The 19,886-nt window shown below is 42.8% G+C and overlaps 1 protein-coding gene across 1 annotated transcript in view; it reads left to right on the plus strand.

Moving 5' to 3' along the window:
• Positions 1-19,886, plus strand: part of LOC137221063 (mucin-16-like) — a 74,204-nt gene that overhangs the window by 914 nt on the left and 53,404 nt on the right. Inside the window, 1 exon segment of the mRNA XM_067730261.1 lies at positions 18,708-18,818. Within this exon segment, the coding sequence (XP_067586362.1) occupies positions 18,708-18,818 (111 nt within the window).

The following is a 19,886-nucleotide window of genomic DNA, read 5'->3' on the forward strand; positions in this document are numbered from 1 at the left end:
GTTTGCCACCTTAGGGGTTCTGGAGGTGAGGGTTTGCCTAAACTGCAGGGTGGTGTTTGGTTGGCAGGGATTTCTACAGGTGCAATTAGTGGAAGAAGGAAAAGGGCACTCCTGGCAGGGAGAATGGGTGGGCAGAGGCCAGGAGGCAGGAAGGCGCAAGGTGTGTTTGGGTCATTCAATGTGATGTGAGCGCATTTGGGCTGCTTGAAGGCGGGATGCTGAGGGGAGGGGTGGGAGCAGAAAGGCAGACTGTGAGGGTTAGGGGAGGTATGTTCTTGGCTCTCAAGGAGCACTTTGCAGGCCTGTTGGTCATCTGAGGGATCAGCTTGGGTCTGGCTAACCAGAGAAACTCACTGGCCTCAGGAAAAGCTGAGAGTCCAGCTTGGTGTTGGGCTCTCTCCCCTACGGAAAGAAGGTCCAAGATCCTCCACGTGTGGCTCTAGGGCTGCCTAGACCCCCGGACTGTTTTACTCCAGCTGCCTCCTTGGGCAGGAAGTCAGGGCTTTCCAGCCAAACCGCTCTGGTGTCCAAGATAACCTGAGAACGGGCATCTACTATGTGCCAGGTGCTTAAATATCTGTCCGTTTACTCCTCCCAGGAGAAAGGACTGTCCTCAATGCTTGTCTGGGAAATGGAAGCCACTAAGGCCTGAAGGAGAGTGATGGTGGGGTCATCCTGCTTCCCCATCCTGAGGACCTCAGGCCCTGGACACTGGCAGCCCAGGAGCCACCCAGAGTAGGTGGGCTGCCTCCTCACCCACTCAGGCCTTGCTGCAGCTCCTGAAGCAGGTGGAGAGGGCCCCCCAGCCCCCCAGCCCTGAGTCACCCAGGCCAGCTCTTGCCCCTGGAAGAGCTTTGCGGTTGGATGCCATTGTAAGGCACCCACACAATGGCCTGAATTGTGGGCGGGTTTGTATCAGACAATTCCACCACCTCTGATGGGGCGTGTCACCCTGAGCTGTCCCCAAAGCACATCACCACAAACAGAGGCTGTTTAACTGCTTTTGACCCCAAGGCTCCCTCAGAGTCTGATGCTGAGGGCTGTTTGAACTGAGCAGACTCTTGCTCCTGCCCAGTGAGGGCTGGTTGCCTGGACTAAGGGGTTGACACTCCTCCCCAATTCCCCATCAATTCCACAGTAAACAGGACGCCTGTCAGGGCAGGGATCCCCCTGGAATATCAATTCAGACACCCTTCAGGACTCTTGACTTTAACGCTGGGAAAGACTCCCTTAATCCCTGGGCAGAGATGAAAAGAAATCTAAATCCAATGCTGACAGGCTGTGTGTCCTTGGGCTTGACACCTAACCTCTCTGAGTTTCTATCTCCCCAAAGAGTAATTTAAAAAATTCCAGAGCCGGTGGAGATCCATTCCCCACTCACCTCTCCCTCCACCCTGGACTCATCTGGTGCATCTTCATCCACATCTGCATCCTGTGCTTTTTCCCTCTTTGCCCCTGCGGCTGAAACACCCCAAGATCCCAGAGGACTGCAATAATCATCATTTTGTATTGCGTGCCTACTATGTGCCAGGGCTTTTTTTTTTTTTAACATTATTAGAGGATAATTGCTTTACAATGTTGTGTTAGTTTCTGCTGTGTAACAAAGTGAATCAGCTATATATATATATATATATATATATATATATACTACCAAATGTAAAATAGCTAGCTAGTGGGAAGCAGCTGCATAGCACAGGGAGATCAGCTGGGTGCTTTGTGACCACCTAGAGCAGTGGGATAGGGAGGGTGGGAGGGAGATGCACGAGGGAGGGGATATGGAGATGTATGTGCCAGGGCTTTTACCTGCGTTATGTGGATTGAGCTTGTGTGGGTGAGAATAGGGGCATATTGCCTCCCATTTTACAGAAGAGGAAACTGAGGCTCAGAGAGGTTGAGCCTTTTGTTTAAAGTCACACAGCAGGGATCTGAACACCCATTTCTAGATGATTCCTAAGTCCCGACCTTTACCCTCTACCTGGGAAGAGACTGAGGGTTGAGGAGGATTTCTCCTCTCCTGCCTGTTTCCTGGCCCTTGAGTACCTCCCCCAGGGGAGACAGCTGTTCTCCATTGCCCCTCTGAGCAGTATCCTGACAGTATAAAGATCTTGCTGTGCTGTTGAGCCCCTTCCTGCGTCCCTGGACAACAGTCATTGCTCCAGTCCAGGCTTGGCTGAGATATCCGAGGTCCAGGGAGGGAGATTATCAAGGGACAGGGCATTGGAGGGAGTAGGTATGTGCGTGGAGGGTATCTGGAGCTGAGAGGTGGGTTCCAGAGTGTAACCTGCTCTGGCCAGAATTTCAGAATCTTTCACCACCTGTGACTCAGCTCCAGGAAAAGAGGAAAGGTTTGCTCATGTTTTCTCCTGATCACAAGGAATAGAGTCACCTTTCTTTCCAGTTACTGTGTGGCCTCCCCCAAAAGGAAGGTGCTGGATCCAGGCCGGCAGGGCAGCCCTAGGCTTCTTTATACCTAGGTTGTCCTTCTGGTCACTTGATGCTCCCAAGGTTGCCCCAGGCGAGCAGGTAAATGAATCCCTCCCGCCTTCAGGGAGACCCAAAGTTCCAGAGTGATGTGAATGGCCATCCCCATTTCAGAGGTGAGGGGACAGAAGCTCAAAGAAGAAGGTTTCTCATGTGACCAGGGTAGATCTGGGCTTCAAACCCAGTGTGTCTGACTCCAAACACTACACTCTGCATCCCACTATCCAGGTCTGGCTTCTCGGCACAGGTACCAGCCCGCTTCCTCATCTTCCTGCCCCTGCTCAGGGCTCAGAGCTGTCCCCAGGGGCCTTAATGCATCATAAGCCCAGAGCCGTGGGAGGCAAATGTCAGGCCAGCTGTGATCAAGAGAAAGATCCTTGCTGAGCTGATATTCTAGCAGGGGGAGACAGACCATAACCATAACAATAGTAAGTAAATTAGGTATTTAAGTATTAAGAAGGTGATAAGGAGAAAAATTTGGGACAGAGAATCTGGGGTACTGGAGTGTGTTGGGGGGCGGGTTGCTCTTTTCAATGGGGCGGGGTTGGGGGAAGGCTCCCTGAGAAGCGAAGACTTGAAGGGGGAGGACGTTGTTGCTGTGGGTCCATGACTAACACATCCCAGTGAAACCCAGTGCAACATGGGGATAGATATTCTCTGATGTTATTTCTGCTTTAAAGATGGTGTTATTTCTGCTTTAAAGATGAGCCTCCATGAAGTGAGCTGGGGCAGAACCAGGATGAAATCCAGGACTCCAGGACTTGAGTTCCAGCTGTGTGTGTGCGTGCATTTGTGTGTGTGTGTGTGCGCGTTACTGAATTTGTATGTGTGCACAAGTATGTGGGAGAGTGCGTGTGTGTGTGTGTGAGAGCGAGAGAGAGAGAGAGAGAGAGAGAGAGAGAGAGAGAGAGAGAGAGAGAGCGAGAGCTCTTTTTTTCTTGCAGGGGGTCCTCCTCTTTCTCTCCTGGCAGCATGTCCTCACTTTTCTCAGGTGGGAAGAAGAGCCCTTAGGTCTTTCCTTCCAGGGCACATAGGACTTCTGCCCTGGGGAACAGTTGGTGCTGAAATCCCCAAAGGACCACCCCCACCAGCAGTCCCTTGTGGGTGCAGGATGGGCCAGCAGGGCAGGGGAGCAGTGGGCTCTGCCCATTATCGGAGGCCCCTCCTGCAGGTGGGGATGGGATTGGCATTTCCCCTGCTGTCCTGGGCTGGGTGCCCCCTCCCTGCACCCCCCTGCTGGGTCCATGCCTGGGAGGAGATGCCCAAGGAGCTTCCCCAGCTCGTCTGACCCCATACCTGCGTGGAGCCGGGCCTCACAACGGTCAAGGGAACAGATATTGCAGTGGGGCATCCTGCCTGGCTGTCCCCCACCCTCTCTGGACCTCTCATCCCACACTGACCAGTCTCATCTACCTCCATTGGACCACGCTGCCCCTTACAAGGGCTGTTCTGGGACAGCTGTCCTTTGGGCGTCCAGCTTTGTGACTCCCCAACATACAGTGAATCTGACCCCTGCTTCCCATCATTGATTCTTATCCTGGTCCCCACTTTCTCTGATTCTGACCCACTCCCTAAGAGTAACTCTGATCCAAGTTACCTCCTCCTTCTAATAATAATAATATTGTGATAAGTGCTATGCTAAAATGAGTTGTAATAATATCTTTATTATTTTATATTTTATTTTGTATTTTTAAATTTTAATTCACATAAAGTTCAGTCTTTGGTGAATTTTGACAAATCATATTCATACAACAATCGAGAACACTGTCGTGTGCCGGACACTGTTTTAAGCCCTTTGCATAGATTAATTCATTTAATACTCTTAGTGACCTGATGAAGTACATACCATTATCGTTTCCACGTTGCAGATAAGGAAACCGAAACCGAGTTTCCTTTTTAGACTGGGATCCATAATAAGAAATACATTGTACCCTATGACCAGTTATGTGTAAGGCAGCCTGTCCCAGTACCTGGAACATAGTAGGTATGCAGTAAATATTCATTGCATGAATAAAGGAGGAGGAGACTACTGGTCTGCAGCCTCATTCCCCAGTCATGACAGATGCCCTGATAACCTGAGGGGATGCTAGTTCATCTGCACTGTCCAAAGTACAAGCTCAGGTTGCCAGCACTGGCATGAAGACGAGCAAAACATCTTTTCTGACAGCTGCAACCTCCTCTGAGAGCCCCAGGATGAACTCAGTCCTCAACTCTCCTGAGGCTCTTAGAGAAGCATCCAGCTTTGCCCCCTCTCCCTCTGTACCCCCCTCCATCCTCACAGGGCCCTCTGGAAGAGCCCTTCAGTTTGTGTCAAGTGGTACCCACATGCCCCCCCACTTCAGCCAGGGCTCTGTCCCCAATCCTGTCATGGGTCCAGCTTCTCCTTTTGGGGACATTCTTGGGGACAACGTCCAGCCTATTTTTTGAGTCCCTATCTTCTTCACAGCCTGTCTCTGAGAACATGGCTGATCTGGGGCATGAACCTTGGAGGACGCTTCAGGGACAAAGAACTGTCTTTTTTAAAATTTTTATTGGAGTATAGTTGATTTACAATGTTGTGTTAGTTCCAGGTGTACAGCAAAGTGAGTCAGTTATACATATACATATATCCACTCTTTTTTAGATTCTTTTCCCATATAGGCCATTACAGAGTATTGAGTAGAGTTCCCTGTGCTATGCAGTAGGTCTTTATTAGTTATCTATTTTATATATAGTAGTGTGTATATGTCAATCCCAATCTCCCAATTTATACCTCCCCCCCTTTCCCTGTTGGTAACCATAAGTTTGCTTTCTACACCTATGACTCTATTTCTGTTTTGTAAATAAGTTTATTTGTACCATTTTTTTTAGATTCCACATACAAGCGATATCATATGATATTAGTCTTTCTCTGTCTGACTTATTTACTCAGTATGACAATCTCTAGGTCCATCCATGTTGCTGCAAATGGCATTATTTCATTCTTTTCATGGCTGAGTAATATTCCGTTGTATATATGTACCACATCTTCTTTATCCACTCCTCTGTCGATGGACATTTAGGTTGTTTCCATGTCCTGGCTATTGTATCAATAAATAGTGCTGCAGTGAACATTGGGGTGCATGTATCTTTTTGAAGTATGGTTTTCTCTGGATATATGCCCAGGAGTGGGATTGCTGGATCACACGGTATCTCTATTTTTAGTTGTTTAAGGAACCTCCATACGGTTCTCCATAGAGGCTGTACCCATTTACATTCCCACCAACAGTGTAGGAACTGTCTCTTAGAAACACAATTGCCAGCAGCAAACATGCCTGAGCCTATGGCCCAGGCAGTTCACAGCCCCCCATGCTGGGGAGAAACCCAGCTGGATGAAGGAAAAGCCCTGGGCTTTGCCTCCTTCCAGCATCACTCAGTTTACAAGGAATGAGCCTCTGCCTTCTGTGGTGTCCTGGGCCGTGCGGGTGGGCAGCTTTCCCCTGGGTGGCTGAGCAGGAATTCTGAATTCTGGCTGCATTCCTGTTTCAGGATCTGTTCTGAGTTGTCTGAGACTCCCTACTTCCTAGATTTATTACCCTCATCATCACAGTCAGTTTCATTTTTGCTTTTTATTTTTTTATTCCATCCTCCTCATCCTTTTTTGGTTGATAAAAGTATGTTAGAAATTTATTAGAAATATAAATGTATTAATCTTACAAAAATAAGAATTGACACTTAAAATGTGTAACAAAACTCCATGTTTTTTTCTGGTTAAATATTCAGAATCCTAAGAACATATTTCCATACGTGTGTTTATTTAATGAATATTGTGATAGGGTTATCACAATAGATGTATTTACCTAATATTTTAGGTTTGCTGAATGAAACAAATGAAAGAAGAACAAGAAAAAGCCAGACTGACAGACTCTAGAAGAAAGAGATCAAACCTATCATTATTGTTAAGAAGTAGTGTAGCTGTAGGGTCATTTTTTTTTTTTAAACCTTGAGTCCCTAAGTTTGTAGGCTAGTCATCATCCCCTGGGTTATCAAGGGCAAACTCCTGCAAGATCCCCCGGAGTCTGGGGGTCTTGCCCTCAACCACCACCTCAAAGGAAGCCATTTATGTCTGATTGCACCCCTGCTACTTATAAGCAAGGCTGGCTCCCCAGCTCTAGGGGTGAGAGAGCCTGCAATTTGCCTGCTGGGGAGGAAGGACCAGGCCTCTGGTATCTGGGACCTGGCAGGGTGGATGCAACCAAACGAAGAGGTACTCCTGGCAGCAACCAGCAGTGGGATGGGGAGTCCAAAAAACATAGACCCAGTCATCAGCGTTGCCCTTCATTAGCTACATTACCTTGGAAAGTGTTGCCACTCTGTGCCTCAGTTTGTCCATCTGTAAAATGGAAATAATTTCACTGACTAACAAAGAAGGCATATGGAAAGCACCCAGTGCAGGCCTGTGACCCTCTGGAGCCATTCAGAACCAGTGACTAAAGATAATAACACAAGGAAGCCCCAGGAGACAATAAATTCTGGACCTGCAGGTCGCTGCATCCCTATTGCACTTTCCTTGTATTAATTTTCGAGTGCTAGTTTGCATGTTTGAGTGCTTAGCTCAGTGGGACCTGATAGCAGATGAGTGCTACCTGCATCTTAGAGGTCCCCTCCCCTCTACTGAGCTTTAAGGGCAGAAAGCACCCTAACCTGGATGCTGAGAAAGAAGCAGCCTGCTTAGGATAGGACAGAAGGCCCCAGAGAAGTCGGGTCACAACAGAACTGGATGTGAACCCTCACTCAGAGCCCTTGCCGCTACGGAGCTGAATCCCTGCTCACCCTTGGGGCAAGAGGAGGAGGCAACTTCTTGCTTCTTCTAGTTGAAGTCCTCAAAGGATTCAGACTGTGCATAAGGCCACCTCTCTTTAGGATATGTGCCTTCTTATTAGGGGTTCAGCCAGTCAGTATGAGGGGGGCTGGGATGGCCCTATCTTATATCACAGACTCTTCTCCTCCCTTGGGTTCTAGGAAGCTGGCTCCTTCCAACCCAGAAGCTTATAGGGTGGAAATAATGATAATGAATTATTATATTATGTGGATAACTTAGTTCCATTCAGCAGGGGTGTGTGTGTGTATGCTGGGGTTCTTGGCATTGGTGGCTGTGTGTCCTTGGGAGTAATGTCCCCAATGTTCTCCTTCCATTTGCTTCTCTCCCTCAGGGCTTCTGGGAGCATTTACACAGAAATCAATCCAACTCGATCATGGTGTATTATTCTGCCATTTGCAGCAACGTGGGTGGGCCTAGAGAATATTATGCTTAGTGAAATAAGACAGAGAAAGACAAATACTGTATGATATCACTTATATGTGAAATCATATCACTTATATGTGAAATCTAAACAAATATATAAATGAATGTATATGTGAAAGAGAAACACACTTAACAATATGGAAAACAAAAGAGTGGTGACCAAAGGTGAGAGGGAAGGGGGGAGGGGCAGGTTAGGAGTAGGCGGTTAAGAGATACAAACCACTGTGTATTGGGTTGGCCAAAAAGTTCATTCAGTTAATGAATACGTTCGATAAAGTTCTTGGTGAAACTGAAAAATGTGTCTTATTTTTGCTTAAAACCAAACGAACTTATTGGCCAACCCAATATAAAATAGATAAGCAACAAGGATATATTGTATAGCACAGGGAAGTATAGCTGTTATCTTGTAATAATTTTTTTTTTTTTTTTGCGGTACACGGGCCTCTCACTGTTGTGGCCTCTCCCGTTGCGGAGCACAGGCTCCAGACGCGCAGGCTCAGCAGCCATGGCTCACAGATCTTCCCGGACCGGGGCACGAACCCACGTTCCCTGCATCAGCAGGCAGACTCTCAACCATGTTGCCACCAGGGAAGCCCTCTTGTAATATTTTTAATGGAGTATATATAAGCTGTAGAAGTGCTGAATCACTAGGCTATACATCTGAAACTGATATAATATTGTAAATCAACTATACATCAATTTTAAAAGTCACCTCATTAACATGACAAAAGGCACCTTTATTGCTCTCATCGTGCAGGAAATTCCAAGGGTATTAGGAGCTCTTTGCCAGAAATGGGGACAAAGACCAAATACATATTTCTTATTATAAATTACAATATCACAGCTTTAAAGAACACTTTCCAGAGGAGGAGATACTTGAACTGTGTGGGTTTTTTTTTTTCATTTATTGAGGTAACATTGGTTTATAACATTATATAAGTTTCATGTGTACAACATTATATTTTGACTTCTATATACACTACAGCATGCTCACCACCAAAAGCTTAGTTTCCTCCATCACCATAGAGTTGATCTTCTTAACCCATTTCATCCTCCACCCATTCCATTTCCCTTCTGGTAACCTGTACTATGTTCTCTGTACCTATGTGTTTGTTTTTGCTTGGATTGGTTTGTTCACTTATTTTTTTTAATTCGGTTTTATTTATGCAGTATTTTATTTATATGTTTGTTTTTTATATTCCACAACTAAGTGAGAGCATATGGTATTTGACTTTCTCTGTCTGACTTATTCCATTTAGCATAATACCCTCTAGATCCACCCATGTTGTCACAAATAGCAAGATTTCATATTTTTTATGACTGAGTAGTAGTCCAGTGTGTGTGTGTGTCACACACATTCTTTATCCTTTCATTCATTGATGGGCATTTAGGTTGTTTCAATATCTTGGCTATTGTAAATAATGCTGCAATGAACAGAGGGGTGCATATATTTTTTTCAGATTAGTGTTTTGATATTCTCTGGATAAATGCTCAGAAGTGAAACAGCTGAATCATATGGTAGTTCTATTATTAATTTTTTGAGGAATCTTTAGACTGTTTTTCATAGTGACTGCACCAATTTACCTGAACACCAACAGTTTACGAGTGTTCAGTGCAATCCCTATCAAAATTCCAATGACATTTTTCACAGAAATAGAATCCAAATCGGAAAAGAAGAAGTGAAATTGTCACTGTTTGCAGATGACATGATACTATACATAGAGAATCCTAAAGATGCTACCAGAAAACTATTAGAGCTAACCAATGAATCTGGTAAAGTAGCAGGATACAAAATTAGTGCACAGAAATCTCTTGCATTCCTAGACACTAATGATGAAAAATCAGAAAGAGAAATTAAGGAAACACTACCATTTATGACTGCAACAGAAAGAATAAAATACCTAGGAATAAACCTACCTACGGAGACAAAAGACCTGTAGGTAGCACTGATGAAAGAAATTAAAGATGATCCAAACAGATGGAGAGATATACCATGCTCTTGGATTGGAAGAATCAACATTGTGAAAATGACTATACTACCCAAAGCAATATACAGATTCAATGCAATCTGTATCAAGCTACCAATGCCATTTTTCACAGAATTAGAAATAAGAATTTCACAATTGGTATGGAAACACAAAAGACCCCGAATAGCCAAAGCAATCTTGAGAAAGAAAAATGGAGCTGGAGGAATCATGCTCCGAGACTTCAGACTATACTACAAACCTACAGTCATCAAGATAGTATGGTACTGGCACAAAAACAGAAATATAGATCAATGGAACAGGATAAAAATCCCAGAGATAAACCCACACACACATGGTCACATTGTCTTTGATAAAGGAGGCAAGAATATACAATTGAGAAAAGACAGCCTCTTCAATAAGTGGTGCTGTGAAAACTGGACAGCTACATGTAAAAGAATGAAATTAGAACACTCCCTAACACCATACACAAAAATGAACTCAAAATGGATTAAAGACCTAAATGTAAGGCCAGACACTATAAAACTCTTAGAAAAAAACATAGGCTGAACACCCTATGACATAAATCACAGCAAGATCCTTTTTGAACCACCTCCTAGAGAAATGGAAATAAAAACAAAAATAAACAAATGGGACCTAATGAAACTTAAAAGTTTTTGCACAGCAAAGGAAACCATAACCAAGACAAAAAGATAACCCTCAGAGTGGGAGAAAATATTTGCAAACGAAGCAACTGACAAAGGATTAATCTCCAAAATATACAAGCAGTTCATGCAGCTCAATATCAAAAAAACAAACAACCTGGAGATTGGTTCAAGATGGCGTAGTAGAAGGACGTGCTCTCACTCCCTCTTGCAAGAGCACCAGAATCACAACTAACTGTTGAACAATCATCGACAGGAAGACACTGGAACTCACCAAAAAAGATATCCCATATCCAAAGACAAAGGAGAAGCCACAATGAGACGGTAGGAGGGGTGCAATCACAATAAAATCAAATTCCATAACGGCTGCATGGGTGACTCACAAACTGGAGAACACTTATACCACAGAAGACCACCCACTGGAGTGAAGGTTCTGAGCCCCATGTCAGGCTTCCCAACCTGGGGGTCCAGCAACAGGAGGAGGAATTCCTAGAGAATCAGACCTTGAAGCCTAGCTGGATTTGATTGCAGGACTTCGACAGGACTGGGGGAAACATAGACTCCATGTTTGGAGGACACACACAAATTAGTGTGCAGATTGGGACCCAGGGGCAGGAGCAGTGACCCCGTGGGAGACTGAACCAGACTACCTGCTAGTGCTGGAGGGTCTCCTGCAGAGGCAGGGGATGGCTGTGGCTCACTGTGGGGACAAGGACACTGGCAGCAGAGGTTCTGGGAAGTACTCCTTGGTGTGAGCCCTCCCAGAGTCTGCCATTAGCCCCACCAAAGAGCTGGGTACGCTCCAGTGCAGGGTCGCCTCAGGCCAAACAACCAACAAGGAGGGAACCCAGCCCCACCCATCAGCCGACAAGTGAATTAAAGTTTTACTGATCTCTGCCCACCAGAGCAACACCCAGCTCAACCCACCAGCAGTCCCTCCCATCAGGAAGCTTGCACAAGCCTATCAGATAGCCTCAACCACCAGAGGGAATAGAGCAGAACCAAGAAGAACTACAATTCTGCAGCATGTGGAAGAAAAAACACATTCACAGAAAGACAGACACAATGAAAAGGCAGAGGACTTTGTACCAGATGAAGGAAAAAGATAAAACCCCAGAAAAACAACTAAATGAAATGGAGATAGGCAACCTTCCAGAAAAAGAATTCAGAATAATGATAGTGAAGATGATCGAGGACCTCGGAAAAAGAATGGAGGCAAAGATCAAGAAGATGCAAGAAATGTTTAACAAAGACCTAGAAGAATTAAAGAGCAAACACCTAGAAGAATTAAAGAGCAAAGAAACAGAGTTGAACAATACAATAACTGAAATGAAAAATACACCAGAAAGACTCAATAGCAGAAAAACTGAGGCAGAAGAACGGATAAGTGACCTGGAAGACAGAATGGTGGAATTTACTGCCACGGAACAGAATAAAGAAAAAAGAATGAAAAGAAATGAAGACAGCCTAAGAGACCTCTGGGACAACATTAAAAGCACCAATATTCGCATTATAGCGGTCCCAGAAGAAGAAGAGAGAGAAAGGACCCGAGAAAATATTTGAAGAGATTATAGTCGAAAATTTCCCTAACATGGGAAAGGAAATACCCACCCAAGTCCAGGGGGCGCAGAGAGTCCCAGGCAGGATAAACCCAAGGAGAAACATGCTGAGACACATAGTAATCAAATTGACAAAAGTTAAAGAGAAAGAAAAATTATTGAAAGCAACAAGGGAAAAATGACAAATAACATACAAGGGAACTCCCATAAAGTTAACAGCTGATTTCTCAGCAGAAACTCTAAAAGCCAGAAGAGACTGGCATGATATATTTAAAGTAATGAAAGGGAAGAACCTACAACCAAGATTACTCTACCTGGCAAGGATCTTATTCAGATTTCATGGAGAAATCAAAAGCTTTACAGACAAGCAAAAGCTAACAGAATTCAGCACCACTAAACCAGCTCTACAACAAATGCTAAAGGAACTTCTTTAGGTGGGAAACACAAGAGAAGAACAGCACCTACAAAAACAAACCCATAAGAATTAAGAAAATGGTAATAGGAACATACATATCGATAACTACCTTAAACATGAATGGATTAAATGCTCCAACCAAAAGCCACAGGCTTGCTGAATGGATACAAAAACAAGACCCATATATATATGCTGTCTACAAGACACCCACTTCAGCCCTACGGACACATACAGACTGAAACTGAGGGGATGGAAAAAGATATTCCATGCAAATGGAAATCAAAAGAAAGCTGGAGTAGCAATACTTATATCAGATAAACTGGACTTTGAAATAAAGAATGTTACAAGAGACAAGGAAGGACACTACATAATGATCAAGGGATCAATCCAAGAAGAAGATATAACAATTATAAATATATATGCACCCAACAGAGGAGCACCTCAATACATAAGGCAACTGCTAACAGCTATAAAAGAGGAACTTGACAGTAACACAATAACAGTGGGGGACTTTAACACCTCACTTACACCAGTGGACAGATCACCCAGACAGAAAATTAATAAGGAAACACAAGGTTTAAATGACACAATCGAACAGATAGATTTAATTGATATTTATAGGACATGCCATCCAAAAACAGCAGATTACACTTTCTTCTCAACTGCACATGGAACATTCTCCAGGATAGACCACATCTTGGGTCACAAATCAAGCCTCGGTAAATTTAAGAAAATTGAAATCATATCAAGCATCTTCTCCGACCATAATGCTATGAGATTAGAAATCAATTACAGGGAAAACAATGTAAAAAACACAAACACATGGAGGCTAAATAATACATTACTAAATAACCAAGAGATCACTGAAGAAATCAAAGAGGAAATCAAAAAATACCTAGAGACAAATTACAAGGAAAACACGACAATCCAAAACCGATGGGATGCAGCAAAAGAAGTTCTAAGAGGGAAATTTATAGCAATACAAGCCTACCTCAAGAAACAAGAAAAATCTCAAATAAACAACCTAACCTTACACCTATAGGAACTAGAGAAAGAAGAACAAACAAAACCCAAAGTTAGTAGAAGGAAAGAAATCATAAAGATCAGAGCAGAAATAAATGAAATAGAAACAAAGAAAACAATAGCAAAGATCAATAAAACTAAAAACTGGTTCTTTGAGAAAATAAACAAAATTGATAAACCTTTAGCTGGACTCATCAAGAAAAAGAGGGAGAGGACTCAAATCAATAAAATTAGAGGGCTTCCCTGGTGGCGCAGTAGTTGAGAGACTGCCTGCCAATGCAGGGAACGCGGGTTCGTGCCCTGGTCAGGGAAGATCCCACAGGCCGTGGAGTGGCTGGGCCCGTGAACCATGGCCACTGAGCCCGCGCGTCCGGAGCCTGTGCTCCACAACGGGAGAGGCCACAACAGTGACAGGCCTGCATACTGCAAAAATAAATAAATAAATAAAATAAAATAAAATTAGAAATGAAAAAGGAGAAGTTTCAACAGATACCACAGAAATACAAAGCATCACAAGAGACTACTACAAGCAAGTCTATGCCCCAAAAATGGACAACCTGGAAGAAATGAACAAATTATTAGCAAGGTATAACCTTCCAAGACTGAACCAGGAAGAAATAGAAAATATGAACACACCAATCACAAGTAATGAAATTGAAACTGTGATTTAAAATTGTCCAACAAACAAAAGTCTAGGACCATATGCCTTCACAGGTGAACTCTATCAAACCTTTAGAGAAGAGCTAACACCCATCCTTCTCAAACTCTTCCAACAAATTGCAGAGGAAGGAAAACTCCCAAACTCATTCTATGAGGCCATCATCACCCTGATACCAAAACCAGACAAAGATACTACAAAAAATGAAAATTATAGACTAATATCACTGATGAATATAGATGCAAAAATCCTCAACAAAATACTAGCAAACAGAATCCAACAACACATTAAAAGGATCATACACCATGATCAAGTGGGATTTATCCCAGGGATGCAAGTATTCCTCAATATACGCAAATCAATCAATGTGATACACCGTATTAATAAATTGAAGAATAAAAGGCATATGATCATCTCAATAGATGCAGAAAAAGCTTTTGACAAAATTCAACACCTATTTATGATAAAAACTCTCCAGAAAGTAGGCAGAGAGGGAACATACCTCAACATAATAAAGGCCATATACGACAAACCCACAGTAAACATCATTCTCAATGGTGAAAAACTGAAAGCATTTCCATTAAGATCAGGAAAAAGACAAGGATGTTCACTCTTGCCACTATTATTCAACATAGTTTTGGAAGTCCTAGCCATGGCAATCAGAGATGAAAAAGAAATAAAAGGAATACAAATTGGAAAAGAAGAAGTAAAACTGTCTCTGTTTGCAGAAGACATGATTGTATACATAGAGGACCCTAAAGATGCCACCAGAAAACTGCTAGAGCTAATCAATGAATTTGGTAGAGTTGCAGGATACAAAATTAATGCACAGAAATCTCTTGCATTCCTATACACTAACAACGAAAAATCAGAAATAGAAATTAAAGAAATAATCCCATTCACCATTGCAACAAAAAGAATAAAATACCTAGAAATAAACCTACCTAAGAAGGTAAAAGAAATGTATGCAGAAAACTATAAGACACTGATGAAAGAAATCAAAGATGACACAAACAGATGGAGAGGTATACCATGTTCTTGGATTGGAAGAATCAATATTGTGAAAATGACTATACTACCCATAGCAATCTACAGATTCAACGCAATCCCTATCAAATTACCAATGGCATTTTTTACAGAACTATAACAAAAAATCTTAAAATTTGTATGGAGACACAAAAGACCCCGATTAGCCAAAGCAGTGTTGAGGGGAAAAAAATAGAGCTGGAGGAATTAGACTCCCTGACTTCAGACTATACTACAAAGCTACAGTCACCAAGACAATATGGTACTGGCACAAAACCAGAAATATAGATGAATGGAACAGGATGAAAATCCCAGACATACACCCACGCACCTATGGTCAACTAATCTATGACAAAGGAGGCAAGGATATACAATAGAGAAAAGACAGTGTCTTCAATAAGTGGTGCTGGGAAAACTGGACAGCTACCTGTAAAAGAATGAAATTAGAACACTCCCTAACACCATACACAAAAATAAACTCAAAATGGATTAGAGACCTAAATGTAAGACTGAACACTATAAAACTCTTAGAGGACAACATAGGAAGAACACTCTTTGACATAAATCACAACAAGATCTTTTTTTTTTTTTTTTTGTGGTATGCCGGCCTCTCACTGTTCTGGCCTCTCCTGTTGCAGAGCACAGGCTCCGGATGCGCAGGCTCAGCAGCCATGGCTCATGAGCCCAGCTGCTCCGCAGCATATGGGATCTTCCCGGACCAGGGCACGAACCTGTGTCCCCTGCATCAGCAGGCGGACTCTCAACCACTGCTCCACCAGGGAAGTCCAACAAGATCTTTTTTGATCCACCTCCTAAAGTAATGGAAATAAAAACAAAAATAAACAAATGGGACCTAATGAAACTTAAAACTTTTGCAAAGCAAAGAAAACTACAAACAAGACAAAAAGACAACCCTCAGAATGGCAGAAAATATTTGCAAATGAATCAACGGACGAAGGATTAAACTCCAAAATATATAAACAGCTCATGCAGCTCAATATCAAAAACACAAAACAATCCAATCCAAAAATGAGAAGAAGACCTAAATAGTCATTTCTCCAAAGAAGACACACAGATGGCCAAGAAGCACATGAAAAAAAAGGCCGCTCAACATCACTAATTATTAGAGAAATGCAAATCAAAACTACAAAGAGGTATCACCTCACACCAGTTAGGATAGGCATCATCAGAAAATCTACAAACAACAAATGCTGGAGCGGGTGTGGAGAAAAGGGAACCCTTTTGCGCTGTTGGTGGGAATGTAAATTGATACAGCCACTATGGAGTATAGTAATGGAGGCTGCTTTAAAATATTAAAAATAGAACTACCATATGACCCAGCAATCCCACTACAGGGCATATATCCTGAGAAAACCATAATTCAAAAAGACAATGCACCCCAATGTTCATTGCAGCACTATTTACAACAGCCAGGTCATGGAAGCAACCTAAATGCCCATCGACAGACAAATGGATAAAGATGCGGTACATATATACAATGGAATATTACTCAGCTATAAAAAGGAATGAAATTGGGTCACTTGTAGAGACGTGGATGGATTAGAGACTGTCATACAGAGTGAAGTAAGTCAGAAAGACAAGAACAAATATCGTATATTAACGCATATATGTGGAACTTAGAAAAATGGTACAGATGAACTGGTTTGAAGGGCAGAAATAGAGACAGAGATGTAGAGAACAAACATATGGACACCAAGGGGGGAAAGTGGCGGGGGTGGGGGGGTGGTGGTGTGATTAATTGCAAGATTGGGATTGACATATATACACTAATATGTATAAAAGAGATAACTAATAAGAACCTGCTGTATAAAATATAAATTAAATTAAATTAAAAACAAAAAACCAAACAACCCAATCCAAAAATGGGCAGAAGACCTAAATAGACATTTCTCCAAAGAAGATAAACAGATTGCTAACAAACAGATGAAAGGATGCTCAATATCACTAATCATTAGAGAAATGCAAATCAAAACTACAATGAGGTATCACCTCACACACATCAGAATGGCCATCATAAAAAAATCTACAAGGGCTTCCCTGGTGGCGCAGTGGTTGAGAGTCCACCTGCCGATGCAGGGGACACGGGTTCGTGCTCCGGTCCGGGAAGATCCCACATGCCGTGGAGCGGCTGGGCCTGTGAGCCATGGCTGCTGAGCCTGCACGTTTGGAGCCTGTGCTCCGCAACGGGAGAGGCCACAACAGTGAAAGGCCTGCGTATCGCAAAAAAAAAAAAAAAAAATTTACAAACAATAAATGCTGGAGAGGGTGTGGTGAAAAGGGAACTCTCTTGCACTGTTGGTGGGAATGTAAATTGATACAGCCACTATGGAGAACAGTATGGAGGTTCCTTAAAAATTACAAATAGAACTACCATACAACCCAGCAATCCCACTACTGGCATGTACCCTGAGAAAACCATAATTCAAAAAGAGTCACGTACCACAACGTTCATTGCAGCTCTATTTACAATAGCCAGGACATAGAAGCAACTAAGTGTCCATCGGCAGATGAATGGATAAAGATGTGGCACGTATATACAATGGAATATTACTCAGCCATTAAAAGAAAGGAAATTGAATTATTTGTAGTGAGATGGATGGACCTAGAGACTGTCATACAGAGTGAAGTAAGTCAGAAAGAGAAAAACAAATACCGTATGCTAACGCATATATATGGAATCTAAAAAAAAAAAAAAGGTACTGATGAACCTAGTTGCAGTGCAGGAATAAAGAGGTAGACATAGAAAACGGACATGAAGCTGGGAAGGCAAAGCTAGGGCGAAGTGAGAGTAGCATTGACATATATACACCACCGAATGTAAAATAGTTGGCTGGTGGGAAGCAGCAGCATAGCACAGGGAGATCGGCTTGGTGCTTTTCGATGACCTAGAGAGGTGGGATAGGGAGGATGGGAGGGAGGCTCAAGAGGGAGGGGATATGGGGACATGCATATGCATATGGCTGATTTGCTTTGTTGTACAATAGAAATTAACACAGTATTGTGAAGCAATTATATTCCAATAAAGATCTATTAAAAATAGTAATAAATAAAGAGACCTAGGAATGAAGGCTCCTGGTCTAGGAATGCATAAGAGTATGGCTGGTCAAGAGGGACCCAAGTCCTCGACTGCAACTGTCTAGAGCAACTTCAGTGTATTGGCTGTGCACAAAGTCTGGTGTGGGGAGGACAGATTTCCTATTTGAAGTTAATATCCTTGAGGTAATTGCCTATGGTTGGGCCTGAAAAATCACACACAGCTTTTTACCTAGGAGCCAGACTCCTCAATAACTACAATAATTCTGCTGGATTTAACTCATGTTATATATGAATATTTCAAAATGAATAAAGGTATAATAGAGTGATGAAGACCCTACTTGTTCTAAGGAGACAGATAGTTTTAAAAATTTATATGTTGAGACCAATCAGATCAGAAGTCCCCACAATTAACAAAAAGCTTTCCATCCCTTATGACCATCTTGAGGGTTTGATTTAATGTAAAAAAGACAGTTACTCTTTAAATGCCTTCTCAGAGACAAATGAGGGCATTGCTAAGCCAGTATCTAGTGAGAATGTTCCTTATAGGTCCGTATTCTTAGGGAATGCAAAGGTAACACCTCTATCTTTTACTTCAGGCCCTGATGAGTCTGTGGCAAGCACCACCAGGGAGCTGAGTCAAGGAGAATATGGAGGTACCACTTCGCCAACCAGTAACCCCTCATCTCTTACGACTATGATCAATGTGGGTAAGTAAGAGCATCATCTCTGTTTTCTTCAAGTCTAAGAGGACCCAGTTGGGTCCTCTCTCTTCATCCCTGGGGTCAAAAATTGGATTGTTTAAGGAAGTAAAATGACTAGGTTTGAAATCGATTTCTTTGGCTTCCTGTCACTCTAAAGATGTTGGTTATTTTTTTCCTAGAGATTGTATTAACGGAACACTGTTATTGCTTCACCTTAGTAATTTATATGATTAGTAGCCAATTAATTCAGCAGGAGAAAATGCCACAAGGTCAGTTCCCTCCACACTTTCTCTTGCACCAGGGTGAAGGATCTTTCTAAATCGGAGATCCTCACTGGAATTTTGTGTTGACAGGGAGGGCACAGACAGACTTGAGGTGATACAGTTTTCTTTTGTTACAGTAGAGGAAGGGATCATGGTCCTTGATTATGCCAAGTTGGTGAGGATAATGTAAAAAAGAGTGCTCTTAGGTCGAGCTTTCCTTATCCCTGTGGCAGTTACATGCCCTTTACCTCAACGATAGGAAAAGGGTTCAGAGAGGAAGATGAATTTGAAAGAGGATGAAGGTAAAGGAAAAGAATTTTATCACCCTTCTATTCTGTTGCTTCTCAAATATAAATCCTTAAGTGGCTTTTCAGTGAACTAAGATTTGGGGCATCTAGCGGAGGCTCGAAGTTATAAGCTGAAACTGGTTCCGCAAGGGCAGGCTCCAAGGAGAAAAGTAAAATAGGGTAGGGGAAGCCTCGTGCATGGGTAGAGTCCAGGTTCATCACATCCTTCCTTGTACAAAGAGCCCTTCTTTGTAGGGTATGTAGTACACTGAGTTCCAGGTAACAATTTCTTCTGAGTAAACAAGAGGGTCAAAGCCCTCACCCCACTAACCCTAACACTTTGATCCATCTTTGGGGATGGTCAGTATGTTCCCTGGTGTCCAGAGTCTTGAAATGTGGTATGAGAGGGTTAACATTTTCTTTTCTGGAGAAATAGGAAATAGTTTGAGTTGAAATCACAGGAAGGAACAAATGATACTGTCAATCAGGACTCCTGTACCTTTTGCATATCTCCTACCAATTCA

This window comes from Pseudorca crassidens, chromosome 3, assembly GCF_039906515.1.
Source record: "Pseudorca crassidens isolate mPseCra1 chromosome 3, mPseCra1.hap1, whole genome shotgun sequence".
In the NCBI taxonomy this organism is placed as follows: domain Eukaryota; kingdom Metazoa; phylum Chordata; class Mammalia; order Artiodactyla; family Delphinidae; genus Pseudorca; species Pseudorca crassidens.